Below are 21,764 nucleotides of genomic sequence, written 5' to 3' on the forward strand. Positions count from 1 at the left end.
ATATATATATATATATATATATATGTATATATATACAGGCTTGGCCAGGAACGTGTGCGATTTCACGTCATAAAATTGACCACACAAATACTATTTGATTTTATTTAACTTAACCATGGCTGTTAATATGTTTTGAAAATTGTATGCGTTTTAAAAACGTGCTAAAAAAATCTTAACTTAACTATAAAGAAACTTAAAAAAAAACTTATCGGAAAAGAAGCAAATAAATCTTCATAAAAAAATAACAAAAATCAAAATAACTTAACTAAAACTTAAATAACAAAAATAAAACTAAAACTTAACTAAAATAAATAATAAACTATAACTATAAGATAATCTAAATTACGTTTGGAATAAATAACTTTGAACCGTTTATCTTTACTAATGTTTTTTAATATAAAATTATGCGAAACCTTTTTTAAATGATTGTTTAATAAAAACATTTAAAAGTTTAAAAAAAGATTCTTAATTATTTGCACAAAAGAAAAAATAATTAAACCGTTTATTTAAAAAACTGATGTAATTTTTTTTAATTAAAAAATATTTATAATAAAAAATAAATACTTATATAAATATAAAAAAATAAATATTATTCATAAATGTTTTTATAAAAAATCATTAGCAGTGATTTGTTACTTTATTTAAATGCATTTCAATAATATAAAAACGTAAGTAAAGATCAAAGTTATTTAATTCAAACGACGTTCAAAAAAGTTTGTCTTATAATACAATTTATAATATCCAAACTTAATAATTAAAATAACAAAGTCATAGTTTGCGGTTTTTGTTTCTAACTGGTTGTTTTTTTATACTTTTTGTTTTACACAGGAGCTTCTTCTTTTGATACGATACGAAAGCCGGGAAAGATGGCAATCTAAACTCTAAGTTAAAGTTCAGTACATTTATTATTTTATCGAGTCGAAATTTATAATTATCAATCTATTATTAAATCAATCAAAAAGATATCAAAATAATTTAATTGTGAACGATATTAATACAAAGTAACCCTAACGTAGCAAACAAAAATATGAGCCATAATTCGGATTATCCAACCAACAAGAAAAGAAGCAAGAAGAAAATTATAACATAAATAAAAAATGAGAAGAAAAACCAAAAAAATATAGCACAAATCTATTGGAAAGCAAAAGATTTAAAGATACTTAAACTTCCTAATTTTTTCTCTTTGATGATTATTGATTAGCCATATTTGTTTATTATTTTTCCGGACAATTTAATAATATTTGTAGGTTATTTATTCTCATTACTTTATAAAATTATAATTGTATCTATATAGCTAATATATCTATAATAACATATAATTTATTCATATATATAAATATATTACTATATACCTATATAATTATCTATATATCTCTATAGCTTATATTAGTGATTATATACATGATATATAATTTAACCTTTCAATTTATGTTATTATTATATATTTACATAACTATCACTTTTTATCATCTGAACTTTATTTATTATTTGTACATTTATTTCTATTTATTCTTTTCTTTGTGCTTATTTTAACATTTAATTTGTATATATTTTTTTATTTACTCTTTTTCTTGTGATTATTTTAACATTCTTCCTAAGTATATTGTTTCCATCTTATATGGGCTTATTAGTGTTTTTGTTTGTTGTCAACATCTACTTAATTTTTTCAACACTGTCTACTTAACTTTGTATAAGCTACCTGTACTGTGTTATATACTGTTCTTATGCAAATCCACTTTGCCTCGTAACTACTCTCTCTTAATCTCATCTTATTCATTATATTTTTAACCACTCTTAAGTTGTTTCATTAGCCTGAATAATAAAACATTATAATAACATTCTGCCTATCTAGTTATGAAAAATAAAACACTCTACATTTTTTGTTTTAAAACTGTAACAGATAATCACAAAGCCATCTTATGTGACTGCTGCAGTTCATGGGTTCATGCTAAGTGAAACCAAATTGATTTGCTCACTTATAAACTTCTCACTGAAGACTCTTTAGAATGGTATTGTTTCAACGGTATATCTAAAAACATGTCATTGGGTCTGCTTACTGATAATGAGCTCTTAACAACATTATCATGCAAAAATCCACAAAATGTATCATCAAATTTTCTTATATCTTCAATTCATTCAAAAAAAACATACTTAAAGAACTTGATAGAATCTCTGGTTCTGCTATAAATTGTAAATTCTATGATGTTATTGACTTGAATAAAGCTATCAAATCTAATTCAGATCTATATCTTCACCTTAACATTGCATCACTTCCCTATCACATTGATGATCTGTGCAGTCTTATATTATACCCATGGCAATAGGGATTACTAAATCCAACTTATACCTTAATGATACCAATATTACAGACATAACTATTAACGGATTCAATATTGAGCATTGCCCCACTGAGGCCAAAAAAGGTAGTGCTCTTTTATATTTACAGTCTAATTTAAATTATGTAGTTCGTCATGACTTTTTACTTGCCAAAATTACTCGAGTCTGTTTTTGTCGAAATCATTAAGCCCCACAAAACAAATGTCCTAATTGGTTGCATATATCGCCATCCATCAATGAATCAAAATGATTTTAATACAACATTTTTAACTCCACTTCTTGAAAAGTTAAGCAAAGAAAAAAATTGATCTTTTTAATGGGTGATTTCAATGCAGATCTACTGAACTATAGTGAATCTAATCCTATTTCCAACTACATTGATACCTTATGTTCTTACTCATTTAATCCTTCCATAATCCTACCTACTCGTATAACAGCTAAATCTTAAACACTCATTGATAACATTTTTATGAACTTCTACTCTTCTGATCATCTCTCAGGTAACCTAACTATTTTTATCTCGGATCACATGGCACAATTTGTCTGTGTTCCTGGCACATCCAACCAACCAAATTAAGTTAAAATTTCCAGACAATGTCTAAAAAAATTTGACTCTAACAAATTTATTCTAGAAATTTCTAAAATCAACTGGGAGCTTATGATTAAAAATGATGACAATATTAATGTATCCATCAATCAATTTTTAAAATCATTTAATAGAGTTTTAAACCAATGTGCCCCCTATAAAACTTTGACTAAAAATCAAATCAAACTTAAATCTAAACCCTGGATCTCTAAAGGCTTACTTAAATCTATTTCTTTTAAAAACAAACTCTATAAAAAATTTGCAAGATGTAAAAACAATAATACTAAAAATGAACTTTTCAAAAAACTTAAATTCTATAGAAATAAAATTAGCAACTTATTAAAAAGTAGTAAAAAATCATACTACATAACATATTTTAATAACTACATGAACAACATAAAAAATACATGGAAAGACATAAAAGATATCATAAATAATAAAGCATCATTACATAAAACACCTACTCAGTTAAATCTGAATGAAAATATCATCACAGACCATGCCACTGTCTCAAATATATTTAATAAATACTGTCTCTATTCAGGAAAAACTACTCAATAAAATCATGCCATCAAAACATAGTTATTGTGACTTTCTTAATTTGCCTAATGTTAATTCTTTCTTTATTGACCATGTGAGTGAAGATGAGGTACCTGGTCTTAATAATAATGCTCTTAAAAGTGATAAAAGTTATGGACCTAACAGCATACCTACATTTTTTCTTAAACTTACTTCCCACATAATCTCCAAACCTCTTAGCATTATGATAAATAATTCTTTTAAAAGTGGCAAATTCCCTGAAGTTTTTAAAGTAGCTAAAGTCATTCCAATTTATAAAAAAGGCTCCTTACTGGACTTTTCTAACTATCGACCCATTTCTCTTCTTTCCAACCTAAGCAAACTTTTTGAGAAGGCTATGCATAACAGGCTATACAAGTTTTTAGAAAAATTTAAATGCTTGTACCAACATCAATATGGATTTCGAAGCAAACATTCCACAACCCTCGCACTTATTGAAATTACTGAGAAAATTAGAAGAGCTCTAGATAATAAGCAAAATATGTCACACAATGTCTAAAAAGAAAAGAAGAGCTAAAGATCATGCTCTAAGAAGCTTGGGCTGATATTGACTCAGATATGACAAAGGTATTGTTGAATCGATGCCATGTCGACTTGCAGAACTCATAAAAGCTAAAAGCGGTCCAACTCGATATTAAAAAGTCATAAAAATAATTACTCGGAGAAAGGTTAAAGGTTATCTTTAGGCCTTAATCTTCAAAATTTTGTTCAGATACTTATTTAATGCTAAAAAATTGCATAGTTTAAATGCATCTAAATTTTTTATCAATTAAATATTATTGATATTTTTTTTTGCATATTGAATTCGTAATTAAATTTTCTTTAAGAATAATCATTTATATTATTTTACTTTTTAATGTGCGCATTTATTTAACTATCATCAGATGTAAGTTGTTACTTTATTTAACTTTTTAAATAAAGTAACAATTTACATCTAATGATTTCGCATAATATTATATTATAAAAACAGTACAGATAAACAATTCAAAGTTATTTATTCTAAACAATCTTATCGTTATAGTTTATTATTTATTTTAGTTAAGTTTTAATTTTATTTTTTTATTTTAGTTATAGTTGAGTTATTTTTATATATTATCTTTGGTTATTTTTTTACAAAGATTTATTTGCTGCATTATGTTAAGTTTTTTTTAAATCCTCCTGGCCAAGCCTATATATATATATATATATATATATATATATATATATATATATATATATATATATATATATATATATATATATATATATATATATATATATATATATATATATATATATACACACACACACACACACATATATATATATACACACATATACACACACACACACATATATATATATACACACATATACACACACACATATATATATATATATATATATATATATATATATATATATATATATATATATATATATATATATATATAAGTATATATAAACTTACACAATAACACAAGGTAACAAAGAACAAAAACATTAAAATGTTAAGAATAATAACCATGAATAAAAAAACACACACACATATATATATATATATATATATATACATATAAATATATATATATATATATATATATATATATATATATATATATATATATATATATATATATATATATAAGTATATATAAACTTACACAATAACACAAGGTAACAAAGAACAAAAACATTAAAATGTTAAGAATAATAACCATGATTAAAAAAACTCACCAGCCTCATAACCATAACTAGATAGTAACTCTATAGTAACTTTTGATGTACGAGTTAAGTTTTTAAGAATTATTCTTCCTTTTTTAATATCTTTCAAAGCAGCTTTGAACTGGTTGTTATAATTACCTCGCAGATATGCACGACTTAAATAATAGTCTGAAAGAAACTCTAGATAATTAAGTGGCAGTGCATGCCTATGTTTTTCTAAACAATTAATTGAATCTGTAAGTCTAGAGATACTCTTTATAGTTTCATAGGGCACATTGTGATAAACTTTGATAAGAACTTTACTTGCATTAGCTGCTGCTAATTGAAGTTCACTACCTCTTTCACTAACTTTAGTGTAGACCATGTCATAAAGTGTACATAGCTCCTCAGATGCTAAATAATTTTTCAAGAAGTGGAGAGTTTGAAAACATACCTGAACAGCTTTAGCAAATACTGTTTTATTGTGACCTAAGCCCAGCTTTATAGATCGTATAATCAAACATTTTTTTCTTTGAAAAGATCCTTGAAGAATACATGGCAGGATGCAGCAGCATCTACTCATACTAGTGCATGTAATACAACGATTTTGATAGCTTTGAACTATACGACTATTAACATTGGTTAATTGAGATGGACAAAAAAATAATTTATCATACTCAAGAAGTAAGTTTAATTTATCGATGATATAATCAGTCTTTGCTTGAAACAAAGCTGTGCTTAAAATTGGATTGTTTCGAGAATATTCTTCTATAAATGTTCTTGTGATTTGTGACAAACGATAATATCTGCCACATTCACTTCGTTCTAATAAACAGTGAGTGGTAGATAAATGTGTAAGAGTTGATTTAACTTCTTCACCAAATAAACGCAAAGCAGAATCAATTTTTATTCTTTCACTAAAACAGCATATCTTAGCAAGAGCAATTTTTTCATCAAGTTCAAGTTTATCAAATATCAAACTCATATCCCTTTTAAAGTCAGTTCTTTTCATTGCATGTTTTAAGGAATAGTTTATTTCTTTATTAAAAAATGCATTAAGCTCATGATTACTTAAAACTTTAACATGTGCAGCAAGCTTAGTTAACATAAATGGATTTCCCCCACATATTTGAAAGATCTTATCATATTGACTTAACAATAAATTAGGACTAATTTCTCTGAGAAGTTCTGCAGCATTTGCCATATCTAAACCTTTTAAATATATTTCAACACATTTTATATGATTTATTTGAGAAAGATCTGGAATATCAGTTGTAGTTATAATAATTTTTAGCAAGCTTTTGTTAACACTCAAAACCTCTCGAATAAAAGACCAAAACTGTAATTCTCCCTCTGGCTTAATGTTTAATTGATCAACTTCTAATACTAAAACAGTTTGACAAGTGATATTTATCAATTTATTTCGCAAAAATGCAACACGATATTGAAGAATATTTTTACCAGGATTGATTTCTTCTAGAATAGCAGCTGCAACGTCATCAAGATTTGTTTCAGCACAATTCATTAAAAACATTGGCATAATAAAACAAATATTTAAAGTTTTTTCATGAGCAATTTTTATGCCATTTCTAAGTAAGACTGATTTACCTACACCTGGTAAACCACTTAAAACTAATAACTTACTTGATGAAGAAGTACAAAATTCAACCAGCTCATTTAACTCCTTTTCTCTCCCGAAAAGCTTGGCAGTTGATTGCATGAATATTGGATTTAAATGGCTGTCATCTATAAAAATAAAACTACATTTTATCTGATTTTAAAATTAAAACAATTAAAAAAAAAAAAAAACTAGCTATAGATAATACTAGATATAGGTATCTAGATAATTCATAATTCCTATTAAGATATTTTATTGTGCAGTAATAGTCAACCTTAAAAAATATCACTCAAATTTTACTATAAATCTTAGAAGAAACATTTTGCTTCACTAATAATTAGTGAAAGATAATTAGTCTAATTATGTTTTATCATCTGAAGCAAAGACATTTTTTGTAGATAAAACTTAGTCTAACTTGGACAATTTTTTATTTCTAAACAATTTGTTTATAAGGCTATAAAATTCCAAGCAAACCTAGTTGCACATAGTAAGTGACCAGGGTCAAAATTTGATAGGGGCCAGGGCCGGGTTTGTTAAAAAAATAGTTGTAAATAACTCTTTTCAAATAAAGATAAATATACTTTAATCAAAGGCTTTGATTAAAATATATTTATCTTTATTTGAAAAGAGTTATTTACAACTATTTTTTTAACAAACCCGGCCCTGGCCCCTATCAACTTTTCTTATTAGCTTTGACAAAGCTAATAAGAAAAGTCAGCAGCTTCAACTAACTCTGCTTTAAACTCTTTTGTTGTGATTTCATTTGACAGAACACTAAGTTCAAAATTAAGCATCATATTTACTTCAAAAAAATACATTATCAATTAATAATATCTTAATATTAGTCAGCTTAGTTTGCTATACTACAAAATACAAACTCAGACTATTACTAATAGTCAAAACTTATGAAGAACAAATAAAGTGAAGCTCATACGTTTTTACATATATGTTTTTCATTCATTTTGTAAACTAATTTTCAAATAAAATGTTTGGATTGCAAAGCCTTTTATTACACTCTAAGTCATAAACAATAATCAATCAAATATAGTATGCACATTTCATGGCAAAAACTATTATTTACCAGTTTCTTTCTTAAAATGATCAACTAAATCTTTTCGTCCTGCCTTTTTCAATGCCGGAAACAGCTTACAAAAAGATGCTTTTTTTGATACTTCTCTTTGCCACAGGACATAACCTCGGTATGCAATTTCACGAGAGTCTGTAATTCTTCTATTTACACAATCTTGTTCATTTAATGAAACTTTATCACAATCGACGCCAAGAAAATATAAAATTCTTCGCCAGTCAAGAATAGTTTGGTCACCAAGCACTCTATAGTGCTCGGGAAGTAAGAGACAATTAGAATGGCCAGAATAACATTTATTCATTTCTCTTAATAAGTAACATAAAATTTATTTGAATGCTATTTAAAATAAGAACGAAATTTGAAAGCTGTCTCCCTTTACGTGTCTTGGATTAGACGTTGAGGTAAGGAGATTTTTCAAATTTCAACGTTGGAATTTTACTGCTATAGTTATTATTTTACTAACTTTTAAATATACAGTTTTTTGCGTTAATTTTTTTGGCGTTTTCAAGACGTATAAAAACTTTCACGATACCAAGAAATATTTGAATGACAAAAAGTTTCCTGAAGATGTAAACGAGAGAGGATAAAAGGCAAACTTTTATAGGCAATGTAAAAACTTTGCAATACACCTTTTCGCAATCTCTATCTAGCGTTCGGCAAAATATGTCAAATTTGGTGCGATGTTTTTTTTATGTATAAACAAAATAGGATTATTGAAAAAAATAAGAAATGTCAATGTGTTGTGCAGTCCAAGGATGCTCAAATAGATCAAGAGTGTTAAAAAAAATGGTTTCAGGAATATTGTGATCAACATATGTGCAAACGGCAAGCTAACGAGTGTTCGTGTTCAAAACCATTTCGGTAATTACTTAATGTTTTTAATATTTACACTTAAGTGTAAACATTAAAAACAGTTTTCCTTTAAGCTAAAGGAAATCTTATTAGCTAAACTATAGCTAATAAAATATTATAAGTTTTTCAACTTTTAATAATAAAATAATAATAAAACCTATACAAAAAATAAAACAGCTATATTAGGCATAGTTTTTTTTTTCACTTAAGTTCATCAAGGTAGACTCTTACCAATATCTATTATACCAATATAATTTGATTTCATGTAGATATATGGCTTAAAATTAAGCTCTTTAACCTAAATTTTAAATAAACATTTTAAACCTAGAAATCTTCAACCTAAATTAAATTTAGTTTTAAGCTAAAACAAATGCTTGCTGTAAATTTCACTGTTGTATAAATAATTTTATTTATTTCATAAAGTAATTTATGTTTATAAATTTATATATTTACTTGTACATTTATTGATAATATCATAAGGAGTTAATTATTTTTTTTATTGCGATATTTGCACTTTTATATTAATTTTTTTTCAATAAAGCTTAAATCAATTATAAATTTATAATGTAAAATAGACAAATTAATATAAAGTGCAATAAAATGTATTAAATTTTTAATATATAATTAAAAATAGATAATTTTAAAATTGAAATAATTAATTGTTTAGACTTTATCCGTTTCCTTCCGATTCTTGGAAAAAGTTATTAAATAGAATAGACAAAGATAGCAATAAACTTTTCAGTCCTTCTAAAGATTCTCATATTTGTTCAATTTATTTTGTAGATGCTATGTCAACTGATTGGAATCCCTATCCTACGCTAAAAATGGGCTATGATACAAAACGCAGGGCATTGATTCTATCTCCACCAACTAAGATACGAAAAACTAATATAGCAAGTAATGACATCGTCCGGCTCTTCGAGAATTGATCAATTCAGTTTAAAGAGTTGTTATAACCAGGAAAATCCATTTAATCTTTTAAATAAATCTATTATCAGAATTAAAAAACCAGAAAATAGTTTTACTGAGGGTATGACTCCGTTGTCTACTTTTATATCCACTTCACTTGGAAACCTATATGATACTATACCTAATAGTCATATTTTTACTTTTTCATCATTTCCATCAGTAAATAGTTCAGACAAAATAAACATAAATTGCTAATTAAAAAAGAAAATAAATTTCTCCATATGTTTGTTTTTTCGATTGGATTATTAGCAATAATAAGAGAACTTTCAGTACTCATATTTAATTTAAAGGCTTAAATACGAATTCTCGAAGTTGAAAAAAAGAATGATACTAGACAGTACCAAATTAAAGCTCATTCTAAACAAATTATCAAGACAATAATAGAAAAATATACTTATGAAGTAATAATTAGAAATGATAAGTTATGCAATTTCTATACTAATATATCTTCCATTAAACTATTCCACAAGCTTCATGACTTCTTGCTACCATTTTTAAAAAGAAGGTTAAAGTCTACTTTAGTTTCTAATCCAAAAAGAACCTTACAATAACACCATAAACAAATAGGGAGACCAAGAAAACTATGATCTAAAAATGAGTTCTTGCTAGTTTTAAAGAAGTTGAGATTAGGAAGCTTGTATCAAGATTTGGCTGTTAGGTTTAATGTTGCAGTTTCAACTTGTTCTGAAATTTTTCAATCATGGATAAGAGCAATGGCTAAATCATTTTCCTGTAAGATTTGGAAAATATTCAGATACAATAGTCAACTTTCAACAAGCAAAGTTTACTATTTTGTTGCATTTTTTTATATATAAAAATTAAATTGGTAAAATATTTTATTCAACTCAAAATTTGCGATTTAATTTTTTGTGAAGGATGTCGAAAATAATTATCTTTGTTGTTGTGTTAGCGCTAGCGTATTTTATATATATTTATGTTTCAACTAGGAAACTCCAGTTTAGTCCCTTTCTGATTCGCCTGCTCCCCTCAGAATTATTTTTGATTGGCCTGCACCCCTCAGAAGCTATTTTTGATTGGCTTAGTTTCTTAAGCTAATCAAAACTGGTTGCTGACCCAATCAGAAAGATCTCTAAAGGGTGCAAGCCAATCACGCATAAATCAGAAAAAAGGGTTTTCACTAAGCCTTTGGTTAACTCGTAGGTTAAGTGTTCTAAACATGGCGGATTCAATGCTTCAAATCATTTTAAAATGTATTTTAGATGAAAATAGGGTTCAATCAGAAAAGGAATCATTTTTATCTAATGTTATTGTTGAAGCTCATAATACTATTAAAGAAAATTTTTTGTTTAATGAAAAATCTAAACTAAGTGTATTGCATAAAATATGCAAAGTTTCAAATATACAGTTTCTCTGATCTCAATCATTTCAAGCAGAAAGCGATTTTCAAGCAGTGAGGTAATAATTTGTTTCTTAAATAATTATAGTAATTTAAAAATAAAAAAACAAATAAAATATATATGTGTGTGTGTGTGTGTGTGTGCGTGTGTTAATTAATGGTTAAAATAATAGCAAATAAAGAAATCATATATAACTTTTTTTTTGCTTAAACATTTTACTACAAACCCATTTTTATTTTAAGCTGAAAGATGTGTAAAATTTTGTCCTAGGTGCTTAAAATTTAAAAACATATTTTTCTAGTAAAATTGTGTTCATGCTTAAGTATAATATATTTATATCATATTTCAAGGAGAAAATAATCAATTATGTTATTATCTATTTTATGTTTGAATAATACCAAAATTACATTTAGTAAATGATTTACCAGTAAGTTATTTTATGACTTCAAATTGTGTAATAATTATTTTGTGGCAAAACATTATTAAATTATGTTACCTCGCTCATGTTAATTTTTTGTTTTTTTATTAGAACATCTCCAAACGGAAACTGTTTATGTAATGCTTGTTCTATATCATTAATTGGAAACGAATCTTTGTCAGAATACTTTAGATGTTTTACCGGTATCGAATTATATACAAATGCAGATTTTTATTCAAACCATCCAGTTATTTTTTCTCAAACTGATGTTGTCAAATCTCGAAGAATTGATGAAAACACAGCTTTTTCTATTATTATTACCCAAAAAGCATATAATTCTTTTTGTAAAAATAATAGAACACTAAGTGTCATATCAGAGTCTATCAATGTTGCAACAAATTATTCTTATTCCTCGTTTCTTACTTTGTGTGCTCTCTCAAGTGTTGTTGGAATACCAATCGAATTATATTATCCTATAGAAAAAGATAGAAAAGAAATAGAAAAAACTGTTTATGAAATATTTTTCAATTGCAATGTTAGACCATCTGTTGAACATTCTTTAAGCACATCTGTAAAAAAAATAAACATACTTCGTTGCTCTTCAGTTATTGCAGGTTTTAAACAGACCTCTAATATATTTGTAAACAAAGATCACTTTGTTCCTTTAATATCTTTAAAATGTATTCCTAAAAAATACCAATTTCCTAATATTTTTGCACCTAAAGTAGTAAAATTACCTGAAATTAATCAACTTACTTCTTCAAAATCTAATATCCTGTTCCTGATTCTACTCAGGAAACAGATATTCTAAAAAAAGAAAACAACTCACAATTGATCAATTTACTATTAAGTCACCTTTTCCTACAGACAAAAAAATTTGTGTTTTATCTTGGCCAATCAAATTAAAAAGTTCTTCCACACTATCGATTGCAGAATGTTCTTCAAAATTTATCCATTCACCGAGTAAGGCAAATTTTAACTCTAAAAGTAGTTCTTCTACTTTTGGAAATAAATGTGAACTATCTTTTGTAAATAAATACGATATCAGGCTCTATGAATCTTATGGAATTAATAACGTAGGCAATGAAGATAAGTATGATTTATTAAAAAATGTTTATAAACCAAGCTCTAGTTTTCATTTTGAATCCAATAAATAAGGTCGTTCCTTTCAATTCTCTTGGCTATCATTATACTCTTGGCTTGCCTATTCAGAGATTAAAAAGGTGCTTATTGTGTTAATTGTGTTATTTTTGGATCTGAAGAATTGAGTCATAATGCAAGTAAACTTGTTCAGCTTTATAAATCTCCATTTGCGGCATATTCAAAGGCCATTAATAAGTTTAATAAACATGCTGAAAGTTTACCAATTCACCAAACTGCAACTCTAAAGGCAAATCATTTTCGCTAATGTATAGACTAAAAGATAAATTTTATTGACTTAAATCTCAACAAAGTAGTTGATGAACAAGTCAAGAAAAATAGAGAAATATTAAAACCAATAGTTCTGGCAATTATTATGTGTGGAAAACAAAACATACCTCTCCGAGGTCACAGAGATGATTCATTTTACTATGAGAATGAAAATAGTAACTCTGGCAATCTTCAATCAATTTTGAAATCAATATCTGATTGTGCAGAAAACAATTTGGTGAATGGGCGAATTGCTACTCCAAAAAATGCAACATATTGCTCAAAAACTACTCAAAATGAGTTGATTAATATTTGTAATGACATTATAGTTTCTAAATTGAAATGTGAAGTTAAAAAAGCTAAATTTTTTTTAATATTAGCAGATTAAGCATCTGATGTTAGCAATATGGAACAAATGCTACTTGTATTACGCTTTGTAAATGATAATTCTGAAATTTGTGAACTATTTTTTGGCTTTATTCTTTGTAACTCAGGCTTGTCTGGAGAAGCTATAGCCAGCCATATTTTGAATAGTATTAAAGATATGGGATTAGAAATGAAATTTTGTGTTGGTCAAGGTTATGACAGTGCTAGAAACATGGCTAAGAACTGTTCCGGTGCTGCAATAAGAATAAAAACTATTTATCCCAAAGCATTGTATGTTCATTGTGGATCTCATGTCCTCAATCTTTGTGTTGCAGATGCCTGTAACATAGAAATAGTTAGCAATATGATGTCAAATGTTCGAGTTATATCTCAGTTCTTTAATTTTAGTCCAAGCGTTTTGATGTTCTGAAAAAAAAAATTGAAGAAATGTTTCCAAAAGCTCATCACTCTCGTCTAATAGATGTATGTTGTACAAGATGGATTGCCAGAATTGATGGTTTAGATGTGTGTATAGAGGTACTTCCGGCTATAATTAAATGCTTTGAGCTAATGATTAATAACGATGAAAAGTCTTGGAATCATGACTCAGTGCGTGATGCAAATAGTTATTTCTTTGCTACTAGATCTTTTCAGTTTCTTGTTACTTTAGTAGTGGTGTCTCGCTGTTTAGAAGTAACAAGACCAATTACAAAACAATTTCAATCTTCAAACTTTGATGTTTTTACATCACGTGAAAAAGTAAATTTGTTATATCTTGCTTTACAGCGACTAAGATCAGAAATTGAACACAGTCAGGGTGCTTGGTATAGTGAGGCAGTTCTATTGGAAGCTAGTGTTGGTGTTTATGAGCACAAGCCTCGTACAATAGGAAAACAGCTAAATCAAAATAATTGTCCAAGTGAATATTACAATATTATGAGTATTACAAGAAAGTTATTACAATTCCTTTTCTTGACCATTTATCATCCCAGATTCAATTACGTTTTTCTAATAGAAACATTGCTGTTTATAATGGATTCTTTGCAATGCCAACTAACGTTTTAAATGTTGCTGAATGGAGAAGCAACTTTCTTCTTTTTTTTAAATGAGTATGAGGATGAACTTCCGGAACCACACTATATCATGACCGAATTGAACATGTAGGAAGATTATTGGCGTAGTTTTAAAAATTCTCTTCCAACTACTCTAACCAAACTCCTTCCTCTTATTGATAGAATAACTTTTCCTAATATATTCACCTTAATTCAAATTCTTGCAACTATTCCAGTAACAACATGCACTTGCAAAAGATCAATCTCTGTTATTTGTCGTTTAAAAACCTATCTACGTAATACAATGTCACAGAATAGATTTAATAGTCTTGCTTTAATGCACGTTCACCAAGATATCAGCATTGATGCAAATGAAGTAATTGATTGTTTTGCTAGGAAAAATTTAATTTAAATAGTGGTCCTAGAAAGTTCTGCAGTTTTTTTTTGTATTTTTTAATTATAAAATTATACTTCAAAAAATATATATGCAGTAGAATCTTGTTAAGTCTGACTCTCAAGGGGAATAGATAAATAGTCAGACAAGGGGAATAGATAAATAGTCAGACTTAGCGAATGTCAGAGTATGTATAGAAAGTTCAATGGGAATTGAAAATCTTACTTAGTAAAAGTTTGACTTATCAGACTTAATTATAAAGTTTTCATTATACTAATTTATTGATAGTTATAATTATAGTTTAATTATAATTAAAGTTTAATTATAACTGAATTTACAAATAAGTCTGTTGTTACATTTTTATTTATATTTTAAGGGAATATTCTTGGAAAATAAATGGTCCCAGAACATCATGAAACTTATATTTTATTAAAGTACACATAATTTTGTTTATAAACAGTGTTATATAATGTTATTAAATCTATTCACTAATATTAATGTATTTAGTGTAAAAGTTTATTATTATTTTTATTACAATTTATAAATAATTATTGTGCATAATTATATATTTTAAGTATATTATGTGCATAAATTTATTATATCATAGTATTAATAATTATTTTTAATAGTGAGTTGTAATACAATTGTGTTATAATTGCAATATAATGTGCATGACGCAGGTGTTTTTAGAAGTTAAACTAGATGGCTACTTTATATATTTCTAAGTTTCTGTTTAAAAATCATATTAGAAGCAAAATTTGGATAGTTCCATTGAAACTAGATTTTTATTAACAGTTTCTTTTATCAGTTCTACGTTTTGTAACTATTCTACTAGTTTATTTTAGTTTTCCTACTGTTGAAATATGGTTTTAATTTAGTAAAGTTTCATGATTTGAAATTTACTATATTAGTCATAAGCTAACAGTTTAGAAAAAGAAATTTAGCACAGTTATGGTAAGAAATTTGTTTACTTTTAACATTTCAAAACTGGGTTTTATTGTTCAATTCTTGTGTCATTCCTAGTTTATGTTATATGTCATAAAAATAATTGTGTATTCAATGTTTGGGTTCATGAAATTAAACCCCGTTTACTCGGCAGGCGAGAGTAATTATTTTAATTATCATTTTTATTAAGGGTAACTCTGTTATTGAATTGTTAATGATGTAAAAGTCAATTACTGCTAATAAAATTAAGTTGCTGCATTATTTTGCATACAAAATACTATTATGGAAATAAAATAGATATGTTTATAAGAATTGTAACCTTTCTTATCTGATTATTTAATCAAAATACGGGCAGTTTAAAGGGTATAAAAAGATGGGCAGACAGGTAAAAGACCCAGAGGGGTAAAGCCTTTTCTTTTGTTAAAAAAGAGGTTGAAAATTTAAAAAGTTGATGAAAAATATAGTCAAACTATGCACGTATTTGTTGCCTTGAACACCTCTTAAACAAACTTGTACGCTTTTGGGTGACTCTCTCCCCGTACTTTATAAAAACCTTTTTTTTATTACCCCCTCCTTCTATACACCCCCCTCCTTCGCAAAGCGCGCGGGGGGGGGGGGTAATGGACATATCATCGCAGTACATATATACGAAACAACGTATGGCTCAACTATGTGCTTATTTTTTAACAAAATGTAAAGTTTAGAACACTAAAAGATTATTTGATTAAATTGGAAACTTGTCAAAGAATTTAAACTTAGTATACTTCTTGGTGTTATTTTTTTTGTTCCCAGTCTTTAACTATCGCGATTATTGCAAAAGGTTATTTGACATCAGCATGACTTACTTAAAATTCTAGTTTTTACAACGACTGAAAGTTTCATGTCTGAAACATAGAAAAATACGCCTCTAGGATAGCACACTCTGAAACTAAATAAATATATGTTATGATTTTGCCTAACGGTTAAATTAAGAGTTAAAACTATGGTTAAGTTGTAGAAAATTCAAATTTTGCCCTATGCCTACATTTTTTTTTGTTTTATATTTGTGACTTTCAATGAAGTCTCTTGAAAATTTATTTTCTGTTAGTACATGTGTAAAGTCTTTATTTTTTTCTTAAGTGTCCGGTGCTACCTAACTTTCCTCTAAATACTTTCATTATCAACTCTTTTCATTATTAACTTAACATTATTTTTTGAATTTTTTTATTACTTTTTTTTTATGGTTTTCAAAATATTGTATTTTGAAAACCATCACTCAAAATAAAGTATTTCAACATCGGTTAAGATGGATACGTGAACTTCCTGTTACATAGATTGAGATTATCCAGCTCATATTTGAAAAATCCGGAAAATTGTTTGCGTAAAATATCCGGAATATTTTTTCTCTTTATTTCCTCTTAATTTTGCTTTCAGCTAGATTGTTTCTCACTTTTTTGGAAACTATTCTTTATTTTTATATGACTAAAAAGCTTAAAAATCAAATACACAAATATATACTTAAACATGTATGTATGGAAAACTTTTTGGATATCCGGAAAAGCTAAAAGCTTTTCCGGATATCATAAAAATCCGGAATTCAGGGAATATCCGGAAAAAGATAATCCCTGCTGTTAAATAATCTTTCGCGGTGCACTCTGATAAAACTGTATCAAAGAGCACCGCGGAAGACCCCGTTTCTAGGAATTCTTTGGGACCCTAAAAAAAACAGTACATCAACAAATCAAAACATTATTTTAGTCTTTTTTTTTCTTTCAAATCATGTCAGAAATTCATTTCAAAAATTGAGCAAACGAAACAAGTAATCTATTTAGATTACTTTAAAGTCAGATTCTTTCAATATAAATGAAAAGTAATCAAGAGGGCCGTTATATCGTTACAGAGGCAACCCTTAGGATCTCTATACTAGACGTTTTCTTTTTCAAGTAGTTATAGTTTCAAAAACTGGAACCTACACCCCCCACCAAAATCTTAAGAAACTACTAGTACTACGTTACTTTTCGATAAGAGACTTATTTTATTTATATAAAATAATCAATAAATAAATGCGATTTAACTGATTTAAGTTTGCTCTTCTGTGCGGCTTTACTTTTGATAATAAGAAACTTAAAAAAAACTCAAAGAAACTTTTAGTACTAGATTGGCGGTAGTTAAGAAATAAGTAGATTAAATAAACTTTTAGTATTAGAATGAATACTAATGGTTTGTTAAACCTATTATTACAAATTTATTACTTTGTAACAACCCAAACCTGTTTGTAGGAGGAGATGGCTATTTTTTATGTATCACATGAACCTAGCAAGAAATATAGGATTTTTTTACAAGTGGAACTTTTTCATGATTTTTCTTTACAATAAGAAGTTTTGAGCCGAAAATTATTCAATGATATAGTTGTTTAAAAAAATAAAACAAACATTCAAAAATATATATTTAGAAGGTTTGCAAAATTAAATGTTATTCTCTAAAGGAATATCAATGTTAAAATCAATTAAATAATGATCCTTGCAATTGTCTTCCAAAACACCTTCAAATATAAATTTACTAAAAGACTTCTAATTATAACTAAATCAGGCTCATCCTCCTTATTATTATCAAGGAGGATAGATGCTATAACTTTTCGCCAAAACAAATTTAAGTGATACAACACATCCAACCAAAAAACCTCATTAAATTTTATTCGTTCCAGATGAAAACCACACTCAGAAAAAATAAAAAAGTCACAATATAGTTTTTTTGTGATGCCCAATTGCCCCTGTATCTGAAAATAGTAGCTACTATTAACTTTACGTTTTACTATGCCATAAATTTCCTCTATATGGGTAGAATAGGTTTTGTTGGATGGAATTTCAAAAATTAAACTTGATGGGCATCTCAACTAATCCTGCACCGTGACATGTAGAAAATACTTCCATATCTGGTGAAGCACTAATAAATGGATGAATATTAAAAATAGTCATTCCAGGATCAGCAAAAGTAGCATTTTCATGAGCTTTTTTCATAAAATGTTTACATTTAATTTTTGCATGAACTTCTTGAGCAATGCCATACTTCATTGAAAATGTTTGCACATTTTCTGACACACCTAATTTGATATTTGATATGGAAGCAGTACAAATTGTCGGATTGTTTAAATATGATTTTATACGTGTGTAAAATTGCCTAAAGTTTGAAGATGTCATTCTGCACTTTCAATGGAGTATCCAATCTTTAGACTTTGATTGCAATATAGTTTTCTAGTAAACATTATCAATTTGTTCATCACTTAAATAAAGGTAATTTACTAATTTTTCGACAACCAAGTTAAAGTTTTCTTTAGCTGAAAATGCTGGACTTTTTTTAAATTTCATAACAGCTTGTTTAATCGAATCAACAACTAGACTGTTTTCATTTATTCCAGAAGAAAGTTTTTTTCCAATCATTACTTCTCCAAAACTACTTTGAGGTATAAGATCTTTTATTTCATTGAAAAGAGTTTTTCTTGTTTTCTCTTTTCAGGTAGACTTTATTTTCTTCACAAAATGGAACATACTCAAGGCGCTTTTGGGTACAAAATTTGAGTTGAATGCTATTTTTTTTTAAAACCTTTTTTCTGTAATGGTCTGTATTAACAACAAAATTAGTAAGATTTTCTGGTTTTCTTTTTTTCTTTTTAGAAAGCAGGTTCCACTTTGCAAGTTGTTCAGTGCATGTTTGCTGTGTAAAACCTGATAATACTGCAGCTTCTTTACGAAATAGCATACCAGCTACATGACTACAACTGCCTGTTGTAGTCATGTAGCTGGTATGCTATTTCGTAAAGAAGCTGCAGTATTTCGTAAGCTGCAGTATTTCGTAAAGAAGCTGCAGAAGTAATTTAACCTTATAAGTATTATTAAATTAAACACACAAAATACTAATACTATGTTGAATATATATATATATATATATATATATATATATATATATATATATATATATATATATATATATATATATATATATATATATATGTATATGTATATATATATATATGTATATATATATATATATATATATATATATATATATATATATATATATATATATATGTATATATATATGTATATATATATGTATATATATACATGTATATATATATATATATATATATGTATGTATATGTATATATATATATATATATATATATGTATATATATGTATATATATATATATATATGTATATATATGTGTATATATATATATATATATATGTATGTATGTATGTATGTATGTATGTATGTATGTATATATATATATATATATATGTATATATATATATAAATGTATATATATATATATGTATATATATATATATGTATATATATATATATATATATGTATATATATATATGTATATATATATATATATATATATATATATATATATATATATATATATATATATATATATATATGTCTATATATATAGTCCGTCAGGTCAGGTTATCTTTATATCAAGTCAGGTTGTCTTGCTACTGGTAACATGTAATCCAGTACGCTAACCTTCATGTTAGCGTCAGGAAGGGCATCTGGTTGTAAAACATTGCTTCAACTCTTTCATAATGGCATTTATATGTCATTATGAAGAACCATCTAAACCAAACAAGTGTGGAAAAGTAGATGTAAAAATTACAACAAAAAAAAATACAAACTAATAAAAAGGCCAAATGGTTATAAGAAATTGCTTCAATTATTACATATTAAACTATACACACACACACATATATATACATACATATATATATATATATATATATATATATATATATATATATATATATATATATATATATATATATATATATATATATATATATATATATATATATATATATATATATATATATATATATATATATACATATACAATTATTATTGCTTTTTGATAGATTAAAGAATACTCAAATAACAAAAAACAACACTAAACTAACCATAAAGAGCTTTGAGACAAGAGCAATATACATTAACACAATAGAATAATATACCTAATAACCCAGCGACACATGTATAATAGTTTGCAATAATAGTTCCCTAGGTTAAACACTGATATCTTTCTCTATGATAGCCTAAATATCATAAGATTTTGCATTAACTCTCTGGGAGGGAACGCATTTTGTTTTATACAGACAATATAAAAAGTCTGTGTTAATATTGTGAATAAAAACTTCCCCAATAAAATTATTAGAATAATATCTATAAGACTTTCCCTCCTTGTACTCACTTTCTAATTTTCTGCATAAATTTTCTTGCCTACTTATTTTTGAAAAATATCTTTCAATGTCCATGAAATCAAGACTAGGCCAAGATCTCATGCCTTCTTCTTCGCCACACCAACCACTTTTTAATGAAATAGGATCCAGAAGATTGCAGTTCAAAAACTTTTCAGTATAAATATCAAGCAGTAATCGCTCTGAGTGCTCACAATCAACATTAACCTCACAACCCTTTTCGTATGCACTAAACGCTCTAAAAATTAAAAATTAAATGCTCTAGATAGAAATGATCATATATTTTATGATTGTAATATATGATTGTTTATGTATATGTTTATGTATATGATTGTAATATATGATTGTTAATGTAAATAAGTTAAACAATCATATAATATATGATTGTTTAACTTATTTACATTAACAAAATAGAAAATAATGACAGTTTCAAATGAGCCTGAAGTACCTTTATTTCTAATCTTTCGAAAACTTTTCAGAGCTAAAGTACTGTAAAGCTTAAAATCATTGATAGTTAAAAATTCTAAAGTTAATTTTGATGTCACCATATCAAAATTAACTTTAGAATTTTTAACTATCATATGTCAACCTAAATCGAAAGTAATATTAGGTTTTGCTCTACAAATTTTTAGAATTTATTTTTTGAAGTTTTTAAGATTTATATAAAAAACGGGGGTAGTCTCAGAAACTAATAAAATAAAAACAAATCTATTATTCGTGAAGATAACTCTATTTATATTTTATACACTAAATTATTATACGTTGTTTTTAGGAATTCATTGAAATAACAAATAAAATTATAGTTTTTAAGATATAATGAAAAATATGTTGTAATTAATTTCAGGAGGTTAAAAATCAACTTTTGCT

At 26.5% G+C, this 21,764-nt stretch overlaps 1 protein-coding gene across 2 annotated transcripts in view; it reads right to left on the reverse strand.

Annotated features, from left to right (window-relative positions):
- LOC105843251 (uncharacterized) overlaps positions 1-8,555 on the reverse strand; it is a 32,961-nt gene extending 24,406 nt beyond the window's left edge. The window contains exons 1-2 of one of the 2 annotated variants that reach the window (XM_065813822.1): positions 7,885-8,555; positions 5,219-6,931 (exon numbers count right to left, since the gene is read on the reverse strand). In XM_065813822.1, the coding sequence (XP_065669894.1) occupies positions 5,219-6,931; positions 7,885-8,191 (2,020 nt within the window). In that variant the 5' untranslated portion in view covers positions 8,192-8,555. The remainder of the gene's footprint in view (positions 1-5,218; positions 6,932-7,884) is intronic. The other variant, XM_065813821.1, reaches the window with a different exon arrangement.
- Positions 8,556-21,764: the final 13,209 nt, after the last annotated feature.

Source organism: Hydra vulgaris, chromosome 12, assembly GCF_038396675.1.
Source record: "Hydra vulgaris chromosome 12, alternate assembly HydraT2T_AEP".
NCBI classification, from domain to species: domain Eukaryota; kingdom Metazoa; phylum Cnidaria; class Hydrozoa; order Anthoathecata; family Hydridae; genus Hydra; species Hydra vulgaris.